Raw genomic sequence first — 14,469 nt, 5'->3', positions numbered from 1 at the left:
GTGATATCTGTCATGTGACTTTCCTTTTTAAAAAATGGGTAGCTAATAAAATGGTATCTGAGAATGGGATTAGGACAGAGTACATGCAATAAAGTTTCACAAGAAGGTTTTTTCTTGGACTTCCAGTAGAGGATCCAAGAGCTTCAAATCATATTCTGGACTGGCAGACCCAACAAAAGGAAAAAATGAGATGTTTTTTTCAGCTCAGGACAATTTAGAAGGTTGGATAGAAAGATCTGTGACACAGAGATGGATGAACTTCTATGAATGAAACACCAGTGATAGAAATAGATAATAGTAACAGAAGTGACAGCAGCTCTGGGAATTCTCAAGTTGGAAACAGTATGGGGATCTGGCAACTAATTATAAGGGATTACAAGGGATTCCTATGCTAACCTTGAACACAGGATTTGCTGCTTGTCAAATCCATTGCTTTTAACCCACTTCTGAGTCATAGTTCAAGATTCGAGATGGAGAAAATTATCTCACATAAAAAAGGTATGCAAGGAAGATTGTACAATGGAAGGGGAAATTGTGGGTTGGGTAGTGGACAGTGCTTGAACTTCACTTATTGGCTCCATATATAACTATCTCTGTATATACTCAATTGGTAACATAAATCTATCTTACTCAACTGAGAATTAGGAAAGGGGATAAGAGAAAAAGTGAGTGATAAAAGAAAAGGCAGTTAAAAGAAGGCAATGGTCAGAAGCAAAACAGACTTTAGGGAAGAGATAGGGACAAAAGAGAGATAGAAGGATAAACAGAAGAAAGTAGAATAAAAGGAAGTGTACAGTTAGTAATAATAATTGTGAATGAGAATAGGATGATCTTGATCCATAAAATGGAAGCAAGTAGCAAAATATATTAAAAACCAAAATGCAATAATAAGTTATTTAGGAGAAATATGCTTGAAACAGAGAGAGACACAGAATTAAAATAATGGGTTAGAACAGAATCTGTTATACATCAGCTGAACTAAAAAAGGCAACGGGGAACAATCATGATCTCAGACAAAGCAAAGGCAAAAATAAGCTTAATTGAAAAAGATAGGCAGGATACTATATCTTGCTAAAGACACCATCGACAATGAAATAATATCAGTACTAAACATATATACATCAAATTGAATAGCATTCAAATTTTTAAAGGAACAGCTAAATTATGTATAGGAGAAAATAGTAAAACTCTATTAGTGGGGAACCTCAACTTTCCCCTACCAAGTTAAATAAAGCTAACCACAAAATAAACAAAAAAGAAGTTAAAATGATTTCTAGAATCCTAGAAAAGTTAAATATCTGGAGAAAAGTTAATGGGAATAGAAATTTCTTGTTCTCAGCTATACATGGCAGCTTCACTAAAATTAACCGTGTTTTGTGCATAAAAACTTCATAACCAAATGCAGAAAAGTATAAATATTTAATTCAGTCTTTTCAAATCATAATACCACAAAAATTAGATTCTAAGGGCTGTCGAGGCATGGATTTAAGATTAATTGGAAATTAAATAATCTAATCTTAAAGTATGAGTATATCAAAGAAGAAACCATAAAAACAATCAATAATTTAATTAAAGAGTAATAAATAAATAGTAATAAGCAACATTACAAAAGTTGGCAGATGCAGACAAAACAGACACACATATATATATATATATATATATATATATATATATATATATGTCAATAAAAGAGAGAACAGATCAATGAATTGGACACACACAATTAAATACAAAACTGGAAATCCTAAAAAGCAAAAATGAATTTAAAAAAAAATTTAAAAAAACATTGAACTAATAGCTAAAACTAGCAGCTGGTTTTATGAAAAAAAAGAATAAAATAGATAAGTCATTGATTAATTTAATAAAAGAAAGAAAAAAACAGATTATTAGCATCAAAAATTAAGAATGAATGTACCAGCCATGAAGATGGAATTAAAGCAATTTTTGGGATTTATTTTGAATCTTAATAGGCCAATGATAATCTAAATTAAATTGATGGATATTTACAAAATATAATGCATTCAGATTAACCAAAAAGGAAATAGAATGTTCAAAAACGCCTATCTTAGAAAAAAGAAATTGAAAAATCCAAAACTTAGCTACCTAAGGAAAAAAAATCCAGTAATAGATGGATTTTTGAGTGAATTTTACTAAACATTTAAGGAACAGTTAATCCCAATAAAATATAAACTATCTGGAAAAATAGGTTTAAAAAAAAAAGGAATCCTACCAGATTCTTTTTATGACACAAATATTGTTTGATTCTTAAACCAAAGAGAGCAAAAACAGAAAGAAAACTACAATAGGCCAATTTTTCTAATGAATATCAATGCAAAATATTTTAAATAAAATATAGCAAGGATATAATAGCAATATATCATAAAGATAATATACTATGACTAGGTGAGAATTATACTAGGAATTTGTGGTTGGTTCAATATTAAGAAAACTCTTCAATATAATTGAGTAAAACAACAGAAATCCATGATTATGTCAATAAATGCAGAAAAAAACTGTTGATAAAACAACACCCATTCCTACTTAAAAAAAAAAACAAAACCCTCCAGAAAGAATAGGAATAAATGAATCCTTTCTTTAAATTATAAGTTGTATCTATCTAAGTCCAAGAACAAGCATTATCTATAACAGGAACAAACTTTAAGGCTTCCCAGTAAGATCAGGAATGAAGCAAGGATGCATGTTATCACAACTATTATTCAAGATTGTACTGGAAGACAAGAAAAAAATTCTAAAGGAATACAAATAAGCAAAGAGATAAAATCATAGAGCAAAGGGGAGAGGAAATATGAAGAAATTCAAGAACCACAGAAGAAAATATTGAGAAAAGCATTTGGGTGAATATTGATGGAGACAGAAATAGGAAACAGTATTTTATAACTGTGATATAATAAATATGATATACTAAATACACCACCTAGAAAGAAAGAGAAAATAGCAATTTGGGAAACTTCAAAAGCCTGGCATATAGGTATCATAGCATAAATTAAAGACTCTATTATTCAGACATCACCTAGAATTCTGCCAAAAGAAGAGCAACTAATCATTTTTTTACTTACTTTACTAATAATTTCATCTTTTAAAAAAGTAAAGAAACCAAGAAGGGAAATTCTATTCTGGATCTGATTCTCACCAAAAGATTTGCTCAGTGGAATGAAAATTTGGAGAAATGCACTTTATTAGCATTTGTGATAAAGAAAGGTAAATAAGAAATTGTCTAAACAGTCTCTCCAGATTTTGTGAGCAGATTTCAACAGGTTCAGAGAAAAATAGATAGGATCCTATGGGCTAGGATTCTACAGCAGATGTCAGCCTTAGAAAATATGTGGGGAATTTCCAAGAATGAAACTCTGAAGACCCAAGGAGAAACATTTCTGAAGAGAAGGAAGTCATCTGAAGAGATCAGTGTGAATGCACAGAGAACTTATAAAACAACAGGTTTTCAAAAAATGAGTTCAAGCAATGAGATCTTCTGTTTGAAGTTCAAAGTCCTTGATAACTAGTGCTCTTCCTACCTTTCTAGTCTTTTAGCAGACAGAAAGAAACCAAAAGGGAAGGGGGAGGGGGGGAGATGAAGACAGAGACAGACAAACAGACAGAAAGAGAGAGACAAACTCTTCAATTGTATTGGTATCAAATCTGCAAATAGCATATCTCTGGGAGGGCTAGCTAACACAGATGACAATTAGAATTCAAAAATATCTTGACAATCTAGAACAAATTGCCAAATCTAATCAAATGTAATTTAATAGAGAGAAATGTCAAGTATTACACCTGGGTTCAAAAATTGAGCTTCAACAGTACAGTTATTCATTTGAAACACATGTAGACTCTTAACAGACTCTAAGCTCAAAATGAGTCAACAGAGAGAGCAGCCTAAAAAACTAATGCAATTTTAGGACATGTTGTTCAGGACAAGAGAGTGCTAGCCCCTGTCTGTACCAGGTAGTTAAGACCTTCTCTGTTGTATATTGTGTTAGTTTATGAGCACTAATCTTACCCTAATGAAAACATTAGAACAGTAAAGTAGGAAGGGGTGTCTTAGGAGGTACTGTGCTCCCCTGCCCTGAAGATCCCCAAACAAAGGCTAGATGGTGACAATGTGGGTAAATTACAGAGGAAGGCCCTTCAGGGATGGGTTGGACAAGGTGCTACTTCCAACTCTGAAATTTAGTGATTCTAAGGTAGCCATTCAGTTTTACAATGCTATCCATCTGAGAATTCTATATCCCTTTGATGTGGGTTGTGCTCCCTTTAAGATACTAATCCTTTCAGATTGATTTATTCCTTTCTGATTCCCAGCCCCTCCTAGCTGATGCATTATCAATTCAAGAAGCTAGGACCTTTGATTCACAAATCCTGTCAAAAGCACCCCTTTGAATTCCAATAAGAGATCCGGGCTCTCACAACCTCCACCCAGATCTGAGCCAATTTGGGACACCACCCACAGGCCCCTTTAGCTATAAAAGAGCCAAACTGGAGCTCTCTCTTTGCAGGGGTTCCTAACATGGCAGCCTTACGCCTGGCATGCCAAGGATCTCTGTCCACTGGAATCCTATTTCCGGTGCCCTTTTATCTCTACCTTCACCTTTTTATTAACTAGATTTTACTTCCAAACCCCATAATAAGCCTCCTTTATCAATCTAGGCTTTCAGGTCTGTAAATTCCTTTACAGGGAACTCTGCGCCGCCACTAGACCTCATTTAACTCTGTATCCTTAAACCGAATCCAAAGGGGTTGCAGGGGAGCTCCATGTGACTCCCTGTACCCCAAACCTGCCACTAGACCTCAGTTAAACCTAATATCATTCTAAACCTCATCACCTTCAAAGACAGAATTGAAACAAAATTTTAGTATGTCACTTTCTTATGTAGCTAATAATCTATTCTTTTCCATTCAAACAGAGAATTGCAAGAAATCTTCATATTTTTATGACTGTAAGTCCTGCAGGGCCCAATTTCCGCCAGCGTTGTCGTAGATACCCAGCCTTGATTACATGCAGCACAGTTGACTGGTATGAGAGGTGGCCCAACGAAGCTCTTTTTACTGTAGCAATGTCTCATTTAAAGCAAAAACATGGTCTGGAGATCAAAGAGGTAAAGTTTTAAAAATAACAATTAAACACATGTTTTTAAATAACATCCAAATATGAAGTTTATTTGTTGGTAGTATCTGAGCACATTTTCCTTCTCCTTAATTGTAGATTTTGGGTGGGGAGCAGTTTATCATCAATCACATCCCTAACACCTCAATATCCATTTCCTCTGTCAGCTCTCCTTTCTAGATTTATCCTACCTGCATTCTATTTCCACTTTCAGGGATAGAAGATAGTGATCCCAGGTTTAAATAAAAGCCCTCACTCTTCCACATCTGTGACTTTCTTGAATAACCCCAAAGATCAGGCTGTTATTATTTTCTATGTTATATTCTTTTGTCAATGAGTATTAAAGATACCCAAATGAATTGGAGACTATAAAATGATAAGAAAAGCCATCTGTGAAAATAAGTCTATTTTGCTCTTACCATACAGTGAATTAAACAAGAAACTATAATGGTAAGCCTGAAGGGTCACCAAGTGACATCTAAAGAAAAAGAAGAGGACTTAAGATAATTCAATAGCAGTTGGAAACCATTAAAAATGCATAAGGCTGCCATCCCAACCCTTGGGCATGACACAGGACCTGGAGAACCAATAAGAGAATTATTCCCTCATTATTCCCTCAAGTACTAAAGTGAAAAAGAACCAAGAGTAGAGATTGGAGGGAATTGAAAAGGGAATACAAGCAGAATAGGCTCACAGCGATCACATCCATAAAGTGATTTAGGACCAAAGATAAAAAAAAAATTTGACAAATTTGACAAAGCTGGACTCTCTCCTGTACCTGTATTTACCTATCTTAATAGGAGGTATCCTACCATAAAAGTTCTTCAATGCCTTATTGTGACTGAGAGATAACTCTGGGTTCCCAAGACTTTGCCAACAAAGCTTTTCCTCTGATAAAATTCAAGAGATTTCCAAGACAGTCCCATGGATGGATTGAGGTCTCTTGTCCAAAGACCAACCTAACTAAATACCAAAAAAAAAAAAAAAAAAAAAAAAAAAAAAAAAATCTCACCATTAATTTGATTATCAGATGATAAATTGTTTTTTGACTGATAATTTGTGAAGACTATCGAATTTGTAAAGCAGTCACAATCTAGATTAGTAACGGAAATAACTATATCTATGGAAGTTCTAAGTATGGAATTGATATCTATATTATTTCTTCTTCCTGTTGTCATTTTGTTGTATTGGCCTGAGAATTGAGATGAAACCTATAAGCTAAGGAGAAAGCTATCTGAAATCATTGCCCCCCCAAAAGAGAACCCCTAAATTTTTAGGTGATATCAATTGAAGAGAAAGGAAAAGTTGTGGTTGACATCATATCTTATTATGGACTTTTCCCCCTTTCTCATTGCCCCTTCCCCCACTTTCACCATTCAGTACTGAAAACATCAAATTTTCCAGTTCTGTATTGAGGATCTTCCCCTCTCAGAATGATTGATTTATTTAGATTTTTTTTTAAACTAGTGAAAGAGGAGATTTTTTTTATCTCACTATAGCCTCAATTAAACTAAGAACTGTTAAAGACCCTCATTTAAAAAGGCCAAGGTCTCCCAATGCATCCAGGACCATCTCCAGTCGTCCTGATCTATATATGGCCACTGGACCCAGATGGCTCTGGAGAGGAAAGTGAGGCAGGTGACCTTGCCCATCCCTCTCTCACTCAAATCCAGTTCACTTGCATGTCATGACATCACCTCTTTGAGAACAAAAGACAAAGAACTAGAATGTATCATTCTAGACCAGAGTACTGATAAACTAATTAAATAAATTAGAAATACCTCAAATATTTTTTAAATTTATTTATTTTTTTTCTCTTTTTTCTTTTTTTTTTTATTAATTTTTATAATTATGACATTTTCTTTGACAGTACATATCCATAGGTAATTTTTTTTTACATTATCCCTTGTACTCCCTTCTGTTCCGAAATTTTCCCCTCCTTCCCTCCACCCCCTCCCCTAGATGGCAGGCATTCCCATACATGTTAAATATCTTATAGTATATCCTAGGTACAATATATATGTGCAGAACCGAATTTTGTTGTTGTTGTTGTAGCAAAGGAAGGATTGTATTCGGAAGGTAAAAATAATCTGGGAAGAAAAACAAAACAAAACAAAACAAAAAACACTGCTCACAGTTTACACTCATTTCCCAGTGTTCCTTCTTTGGATGTAGCTGAGGAATACCTCAAATATTAAAGATTTTACAAAGTGTTCTTTTTCCTGTTTCAATCACAATTGTTTTGTTTTTTTCCCTAATTACAGGAATTAATACCAAAACTCGCTGAAACATGTGTTCATTTTCACAGTAGTATTGTCAATATGAATATCAGATTTTGGAAGGAAACTAAAAGACATTATTATATCACTCCAAGTAGCTATCTGCATTTTATAGATACCTTTACACACATCTTGAAATCAAGGGAAAGGAAAATGATGATAAAAAGGTAAGAATTTAAAATCAAAATTAAATTAGAAATACATAAATACCCCTTTACCCTGGCACTCTTAGAGAGCAAGAACCCCAATTTCCTGCCATGGCAGAGAAATATAGAAGAACTATTGTTGCATATTGGGCTTGGAATCACAGAATTAGAAATTGAGAAATTGAGAAAGAGACCATAAAGATTATTTCATCTAATCCCCTGATTTTACAAATAAAGGAATGGAAGCCTAGAGCTTGGGAGTGATTTGCCTATGGTCACATGGCTAATCAGTTACAGAGACGAGATTTGAAGGCAGGCTCACCCACCAACTCCACATCTTTCTATTTTATGATGATTCCATCTCAGAAGAGCTGAATTTGAATCCTGACTTTGATGCCCTGTGACCATGGTCAAATTTAACCTTTCTACATCCCATTTTCTTAGCCAGTAAGTTGGGAGTAATGATATTTGTATTACCTATGGAGTTGTGAACAAAATAATTTTAAATCGAAAAAACTATTAAAATATAAGTTGCTATTATAAAACTGATCACAAAAATATTCATGGAGAATATCTACTAAGATGTATAGGAGTTACAATCAGTGTGTATCAAGGGAGATCACCTACCCAGATTGAAATTGCAGTTCCTTGTCGTACTGAATGAGGAAGTATTATAAAAATATAGATACCCTTTAAAGCTTAAACCCAGGCCAAGGAAAATGTCTATCACTCTCTATATGTTCATAGTAAATTCCCCTATGTTCATGTATTCACACAGCAACACTAAAACCAAACAAAACATTATATCCATAATCCCCAAAGAAGAGAGAAAAAAATTTTTCATGCTTAACACCTAATAGGTATTTAAAGTATTTTATCATTTTTCAAAGTACATCCATATACACATTGCCAAATCTTTTCAAAGTCTACCTTCTAACAGTCTCTCATCTACTTTCCCTTTGTTCCCTGTTCCTCATCACCTTCTAACTGATTTCTCTGCCACAAATCTTACCCCACTCCCAGACGTGCTCTACTCAAGTAGCAAACTGACGTTCCTAAAGCTTACGTCAGACTATTATCACCATCTGCTCAACAAGCTCTAGTAGCTCCCTGTTACATCTAGTATCAAAAAAATTCTATTTGATACTCAACGTTCTCCATAACTTGGTGTTTCTTAACTTTCCATTCATCTCTCCACAATCTATCATCCATTCCCAATGATACATCCTTTACTTATACTGATTGGCTGTCCCCTCTTCCTGGGATGCTCTGTCCTCTCACCAACTCTTAGCTGCTTCCTTCAGGTAGCAGCCCAAACTCCATTTACTGCAGAAACCTTTCTTGGTCTTTTCTTCTAGTTCCTTCCCCTCTCAGTTTACCTTGCATCTCTTCATTATCTATCATGCATGTTCATTTAAATTGGGTATTGGTTAGTCATGTCTGACTCTTCGTGATTCTATTGGAGGTTTTGGTTTGCCATTTCCTTCTTCAGCTCATTTTACAGATGAGAAAACTGAGGCAAACAGGGTTAAGTGTGTCTGAGGTCATATTTAAATTCAAGCCTTCCTGATTCTATTCACTCTGCCACCCAGCCCTCCCTCACTCAAATACAGTTCACTTGCATCATATCATGGCATCATCTTCCCATTGTCATGGTCATCTTCAAGGACAAAGGACAAACAACAACTTGTATGTACTTCATTATTTACATATTGTTTTACCCATTAGAAGGTAAACCTTTTCAGGGCAGGGACAGGTTTGGTTTTTTGTTTTTGTTTTTTGCCTTTATTTGAATCCCATAGCTTAGAGCAGTGCCTGGTACATAGCAAGTACCTACCTAATAAATACTTGTGACCTCATGACATCCCTAAGTTAGGCGAAAGCAGAGCATTATTCCTAGGAACCTGCATCACAGCTTCTAAGTATTGGAACCCTCATTAAAAACTATACTCCCTAATTCCTTTTCTAGTGTTATTTGTCCTACACTACCATCAGACTGCCGAGGCAGAGATAACCCAGTCTTTTTGTAAAGAGGAAGTAGCTATAAAAACTAACTAGTTACCCATATACACATCCTATTCCTCACCTGGATTTGCTTCAGAAAGTACTTTAGACTCTTTGGACTATTTCTGAATGACCTTTCATCCCCCTTATCCTATCCCATCCTTTCATTCACTCTATATCCCTTTCCCATTGATCTACACACCTTGTACCACTGCCATAAATTTATATACCCCTTTATACTTCACTTTATTCTATTGCCTCCCCTCTCATTTCTTTATGGATTTTGAAGTGAGCTATACCTTCATGATATATACCCACAAACATGCACCTATGTTTATATACATACTGTTCTCTATTGAACCCATTCCCATGTAAGTAGATTTTCAGAACTACCAGCCCTTCTCTAATGCCTCTATATCAGTTCTTCCTCTGCAACTCATTTATATAATATAATTACTTTTTTTTTACCTTTTCCTAAAGAGTTTTGCTTTTTAGAGGCAGACTATACCTGGCTCTGCCCCACTCTTTTTTGTGAACTCCCCAATTAGTGATGTCAATCTCAAAAGGCACATCTTTCCATGTAAAAAAAAAGTAATAATTTATCCTTATTGAGTCACTAGAAATTACTTTTCAATGTTGCTCTTATATGTTGTTTTGCACTGAGTTCTGGTTTGGTTGAGACAAAGTCCTGAAAATCTGCAAGTTTGTTGAATGTCCTTTTATTGTACAACTTATTGTTTATTTTGCTAGATATGATATTTTTGGCCACAGGGCTAATTCTTTTGATTGTTGACATATATTATTACAAAATCTGCAGTCTTTTGTTTTAGCTGTTAATAAATCTTGTATAATTCTAATTGTAGTTCCAGCCTATTTGTATAGGATTTTGTATCTTGTAGATTTTTTGATCTAGAGATTTCAAATCTTAGTAATAATATTTCTATGTGTTTTCCACATAGAATCCCTTTGAAGGTGATGATTGGTGGACTTTTTTCTATTTCTACTTTCCCCTCATGTTTTAACATTCCAGGAAAAATTTCTTTGATTATTTCTTGCATTATTATGTCAAGGTTCTTTTTTTCAGTCACAACTTTCAGGTACTCCAATTATTTTTATATTTTTCTCTTTTTGATCTGTTCTCCAGATCTAGTGTTTCATATTCTATTCTGTTTTTTTATTCTTTATTTCTTGGTCTCTTCTAGCTTCACTGGCTTCCCCTTGCTTGATTCTAATTTTCAAAGAATTATTTTCTTCTTTAAGATTCTGCATCTCCTTTTCTAGTTGATTAACTTTTTTCATAGTCTTTTTTTTTTCTTGGATAGTTTTTTGTTGTTTTTTCCTCAATCTCTCTCATTTGATTATTGAAGTCTTTTTTTGAGTTCTATAAATTCTTTCTGGGTAGGTAGCCAGTTACTCTTTGGCATAGAATGGGCTATTTTTATTTCAGTGTCCTCTTCTGAAGATGAAACCTTATCTTCCCTATTCTGATAGTAAGTTTCTATGGTTGGTTTTTTTTGTTTTGTTTTGTTTTGTTTTGTTTTTTGCCTCTTCATTTTTTTAATGAGAATTATTAGTGTAAGCACCTCTAATCCTGAGGTGGGTGGGTGGGAGGGATGGTACCTGTAGCTTCACTTCAGTTCTCCCCTCTGACCTGGAACCCCAAACCAAAAGGTCCACCCTCCTGCAAGTGCTCCCAGCCAGCAGCGTTCCTACCTTAATGCTTCTACACTCACTAGGTGTGCTGGTTCCTTCTCAACCAGAGCTACATCTCAGCACCACAGTTGGGACTGGCATCAGTGGAGATTCCCTCAGTCTTCTTGGACTCAGATCCCAGACTCCCCTCACTGTCTGGGAGATAAAAATTCCTATGGTTTGATCTGAGGCTCCCTACAGAACCCAGCTAGCCCCAGGGCTCCCTACTGGCTGTTTCTGCAGAGCTACCCTGGAGGTATTTTTACTTCACACTGATTAAACCCTAGCCTTGGATCTTTATTTCAGTCTTCTGAGGTTGTTCCAGGAGGACCTCTTTTATGCCCCCAAGTCTTATTTGTTTTTCACAGGTCCAAATTCAACCTGAGGCACAATTTTGTATTGTTTGTGGAGAAAATCTGGAGAACTCAGAATTTTCTGACCTACTCTGCCATTTTCCCAGAATCCTCCCCTTGTTTGATTTTTAACATCAAATTAGCTCCAATTTTGCAGTATGCTTAATTTTTAGAAATGGCAACTTGGTTACTCAGTGGATAGAAAATCAGGTCTGGAGTAAGAAAAATTCATCTTTCTGAGTTCAAATATGGCCACAGACACTTACTATCTGTGTGAATCTGAGCAAGTCACTTAGTCGTCTTTGCCTCAGTTTTCTCATCTGTAAAATGAGCTGGAGATGGAAAAGCAAGCACTCGGGTGACTTTGCTAAGAAAACCCTAAATGAGGTCATGAAGTCAGGTGCAATTGAAATGACTGAAAAACAACAAATTTTTAGTTCCAATATTCCCCCCATTATTCAAAGTATTTACTTATACACAGTAGATACAGGTACAGATAGAAGGAGAAGAAAAAAAGGAAGGAAGGAAGGAAGGAAGGAAGGAAGGAAGGAAGGAAGGAAGGAAGGAAGGAAGGAAGGAAGGAAGGAAGGAAGGAAGGAAGGAAGGAAGGAAGGAAGGAAGGAAGGAAGGAAGGAAGGAAGGAAGGAAGGAAGGAAGGGAGGGAGGAAGGAAGGAAGAAAGAGAAAGGAAGGAAGGGAGAAAGAGAAAGGAAGGAAGGGAGAAAGAGAAAGGAAGAGAGAAAGAGAAAGAAAGAGAGAAAGAAAGAAAAAAGAGAGAAAGAAAGAAAGAGAAAAAGAGAGAGAAAGAGAGAGAGAAAGAGAAAGAAAGAGAGAGAAAAAGAGAGAAAGAAAGAGAGATAAAGAAAGAAAGAAAAAAAGAAAGAGAGAGAAAAAGAGAGAAAGAAAGAGAGAGAAAGAAAGAAAGAAAGAGAGAGAAAGAAAAAGAAAGAAAGAGAGAGAGAAAAAGAGAGAAAGAAAGAGAAAGAAAGAAAGAAAGAAAGAAAGAAAGAAAGAAAGAAAGAAAGAAAGAAAGAAAGAAAGAAAGAAAGAAAGAAACCACTCCTATATTCAAGTTGGCTTTTTTTTTAACACTAGAAGATTTTAACTTTCACAAATTTCTAATTTAAAGTTTTAAAACACATGTGATTCAGGATATACACACACAAACACACAACTCCAAATCTAAACGTCTGTACTGCAGTATGCCATATAGAATAAATGTGATTTTTATGCAATTATTGAGTTTTAAATAAGGAAAAACTCAATTTATTTTGCTAAAGGCATGGTGGTATGATTCTCAGGCCAATGGGAGCTTATTTGGTATCTCTAAATAATGTTCTTAATTTTTAAAATCCATTTTTCTTCTACCACTTTTGAAATGGAATATAGGAAAACCACTTTCTTTACTCTAGAGGGAAAAAAAAGGAACTGACATCTATATTTATATACTTTACAAAGACTATTTTTTTGATCATTTGCTTTGATTATCTAAATCAACAACTCCAAAAAGTTGTCAGGGTGTTTCAATCCTAATGTTAAAGAGGAAAAAATTGAGGCTCATAGAAGCCCAATATTAACAAATAACAGAGTTATAGCCAGAATTTGAATCCAGAACCAGTAACCCTTCTATGCCACAGGTAACTTTCTTATGAAAGGAAAAAAGAGGAAAAGAGAAAAAGAATGAAAGAGAAAGAACCTTCTGATAATACCCAGTTGTTGTTAGATCACTCTTTACCCTACCCGTTGGAATGCCATTCTAATATTGTTCAGCTCTGCCATCCTACCTCAAAGCCAAGTAGCACTTGGAACCAAACACAATTCTTATAATTTACTGGCTATATGACTCTGGATAAGTCCTTTTACCTATTTTAGTCTCCATTTCCTCAGCTACAAAATGAGGTTTCTTACAAGTTCTAAATGTATGGTCCAATGTCCTTATTGATTTGATTTGATTTCTTCTCTAGGACTGAAGTTAATTTCTGAATTCCTGTGTCTATTATACTATAGGATGTAGTATTTAACAATATTCTATCTTGTGCTACTGATTCACATATATCTCACCTTGTCAGTTAAGATGCATTCTTGCATCTCCCTCAATGCCTTATATTATAGCAAGCAATTGTCAAAGGCTCCACTTGACTTAAACCAACAGAGAATAGATCTATTTGGGAATTTGATTGGCATCAGCCAATCAAATGAAGGTTTTATTTTATGGGAGAGACTTCCCCAAGCATCCCTGAAACTAAAGTTCATTGTCTCAATTACCACAAATATCCTATATCTAGTTTTGTAGAATTGCATATTTTGTACTTGTTAGTATTTTTCATTCTATATATTATTATATTCTATCTCCCCTGGAGATTACAAACTCCTCAGAGGCTGGAGCCATGTCTTCTGTTTCCATGGAAACACCAGTGAGTTTCTGCTACATGCTGAGTACACAGTGGGGACTTGATAAATTCTGGTGAATGATTCTGGAGTATTTCTAAGCTGCATTTCTGATGCAAATGGTTTAAAAACTCAATGCTTCATTCTTTTAGTAAATAGGTCAGTTAAAGGATACACAAAAACCCCATCTTATAACTCTTTGATATTTGTCTTCTTCAGGGAACGTTTTAGTAATGGCCTCTCAAAGATTCTGGAAGCATCACTGCTAGTTTCGAAAATGCATGAAGAGCTTCTCATCCTCGGTCCCCAAATTGAAAAAAAAACTAAGGTATATTTGGTTGGAAATTGATGTTAATTATGGGTTTCCTGCATTTTTAAGACATCAGTCAGGAGTTTGTTTTGCTAGCTTGTGATATTTATATTAGTATGAAATCAGTTCCTATCATCATTCCTCACATATATTGTCTAAAAGAAATTTTGTTCCGT

At 34.9% G+C, this 14,469-nt stretch overlaps 1 protein-coding gene across 1 annotated transcript in view; it reads left to right on the top strand.

Annotated features, from left to right (window-relative positions):
- Window positions 1–14,469, top strand: part of DNAH14 (dynein axonemal heavy chain 14) — a 347,573-nt gene that overhangs the window by 240,480 nt on the left and 92,624 nt on the right. Inside the window, 3 exon segments of the mRNA XM_074264888.1 lie at window positions 4,923–5,114; window positions 7,387–7,568; window positions 14,203–14,311. Coding sequence (XP_074120989.1) covers window positions 4,923–5,114; window positions 7,387–7,568; window positions 14,203–14,311 — 483 coding nt within the window.

This window comes from Sminthopsis crassicaudata, chromosome 4, assembly GCF_048593235.1.
Source record: "Sminthopsis crassicaudata isolate SCR6 chromosome 4, ASM4859323v1, whole genome shotgun sequence".
Classification (NCBI taxonomy): Eukaryota; Metazoa; Chordata; class Mammalia; order Dasyuromorphia; family Dasyuridae; genus Sminthopsis; species Sminthopsis crassicaudata.
Note: the sequence above shows the minus strand (reverse complement) of the source record. Positions and strands in the feature narration are given on the sequence as shown.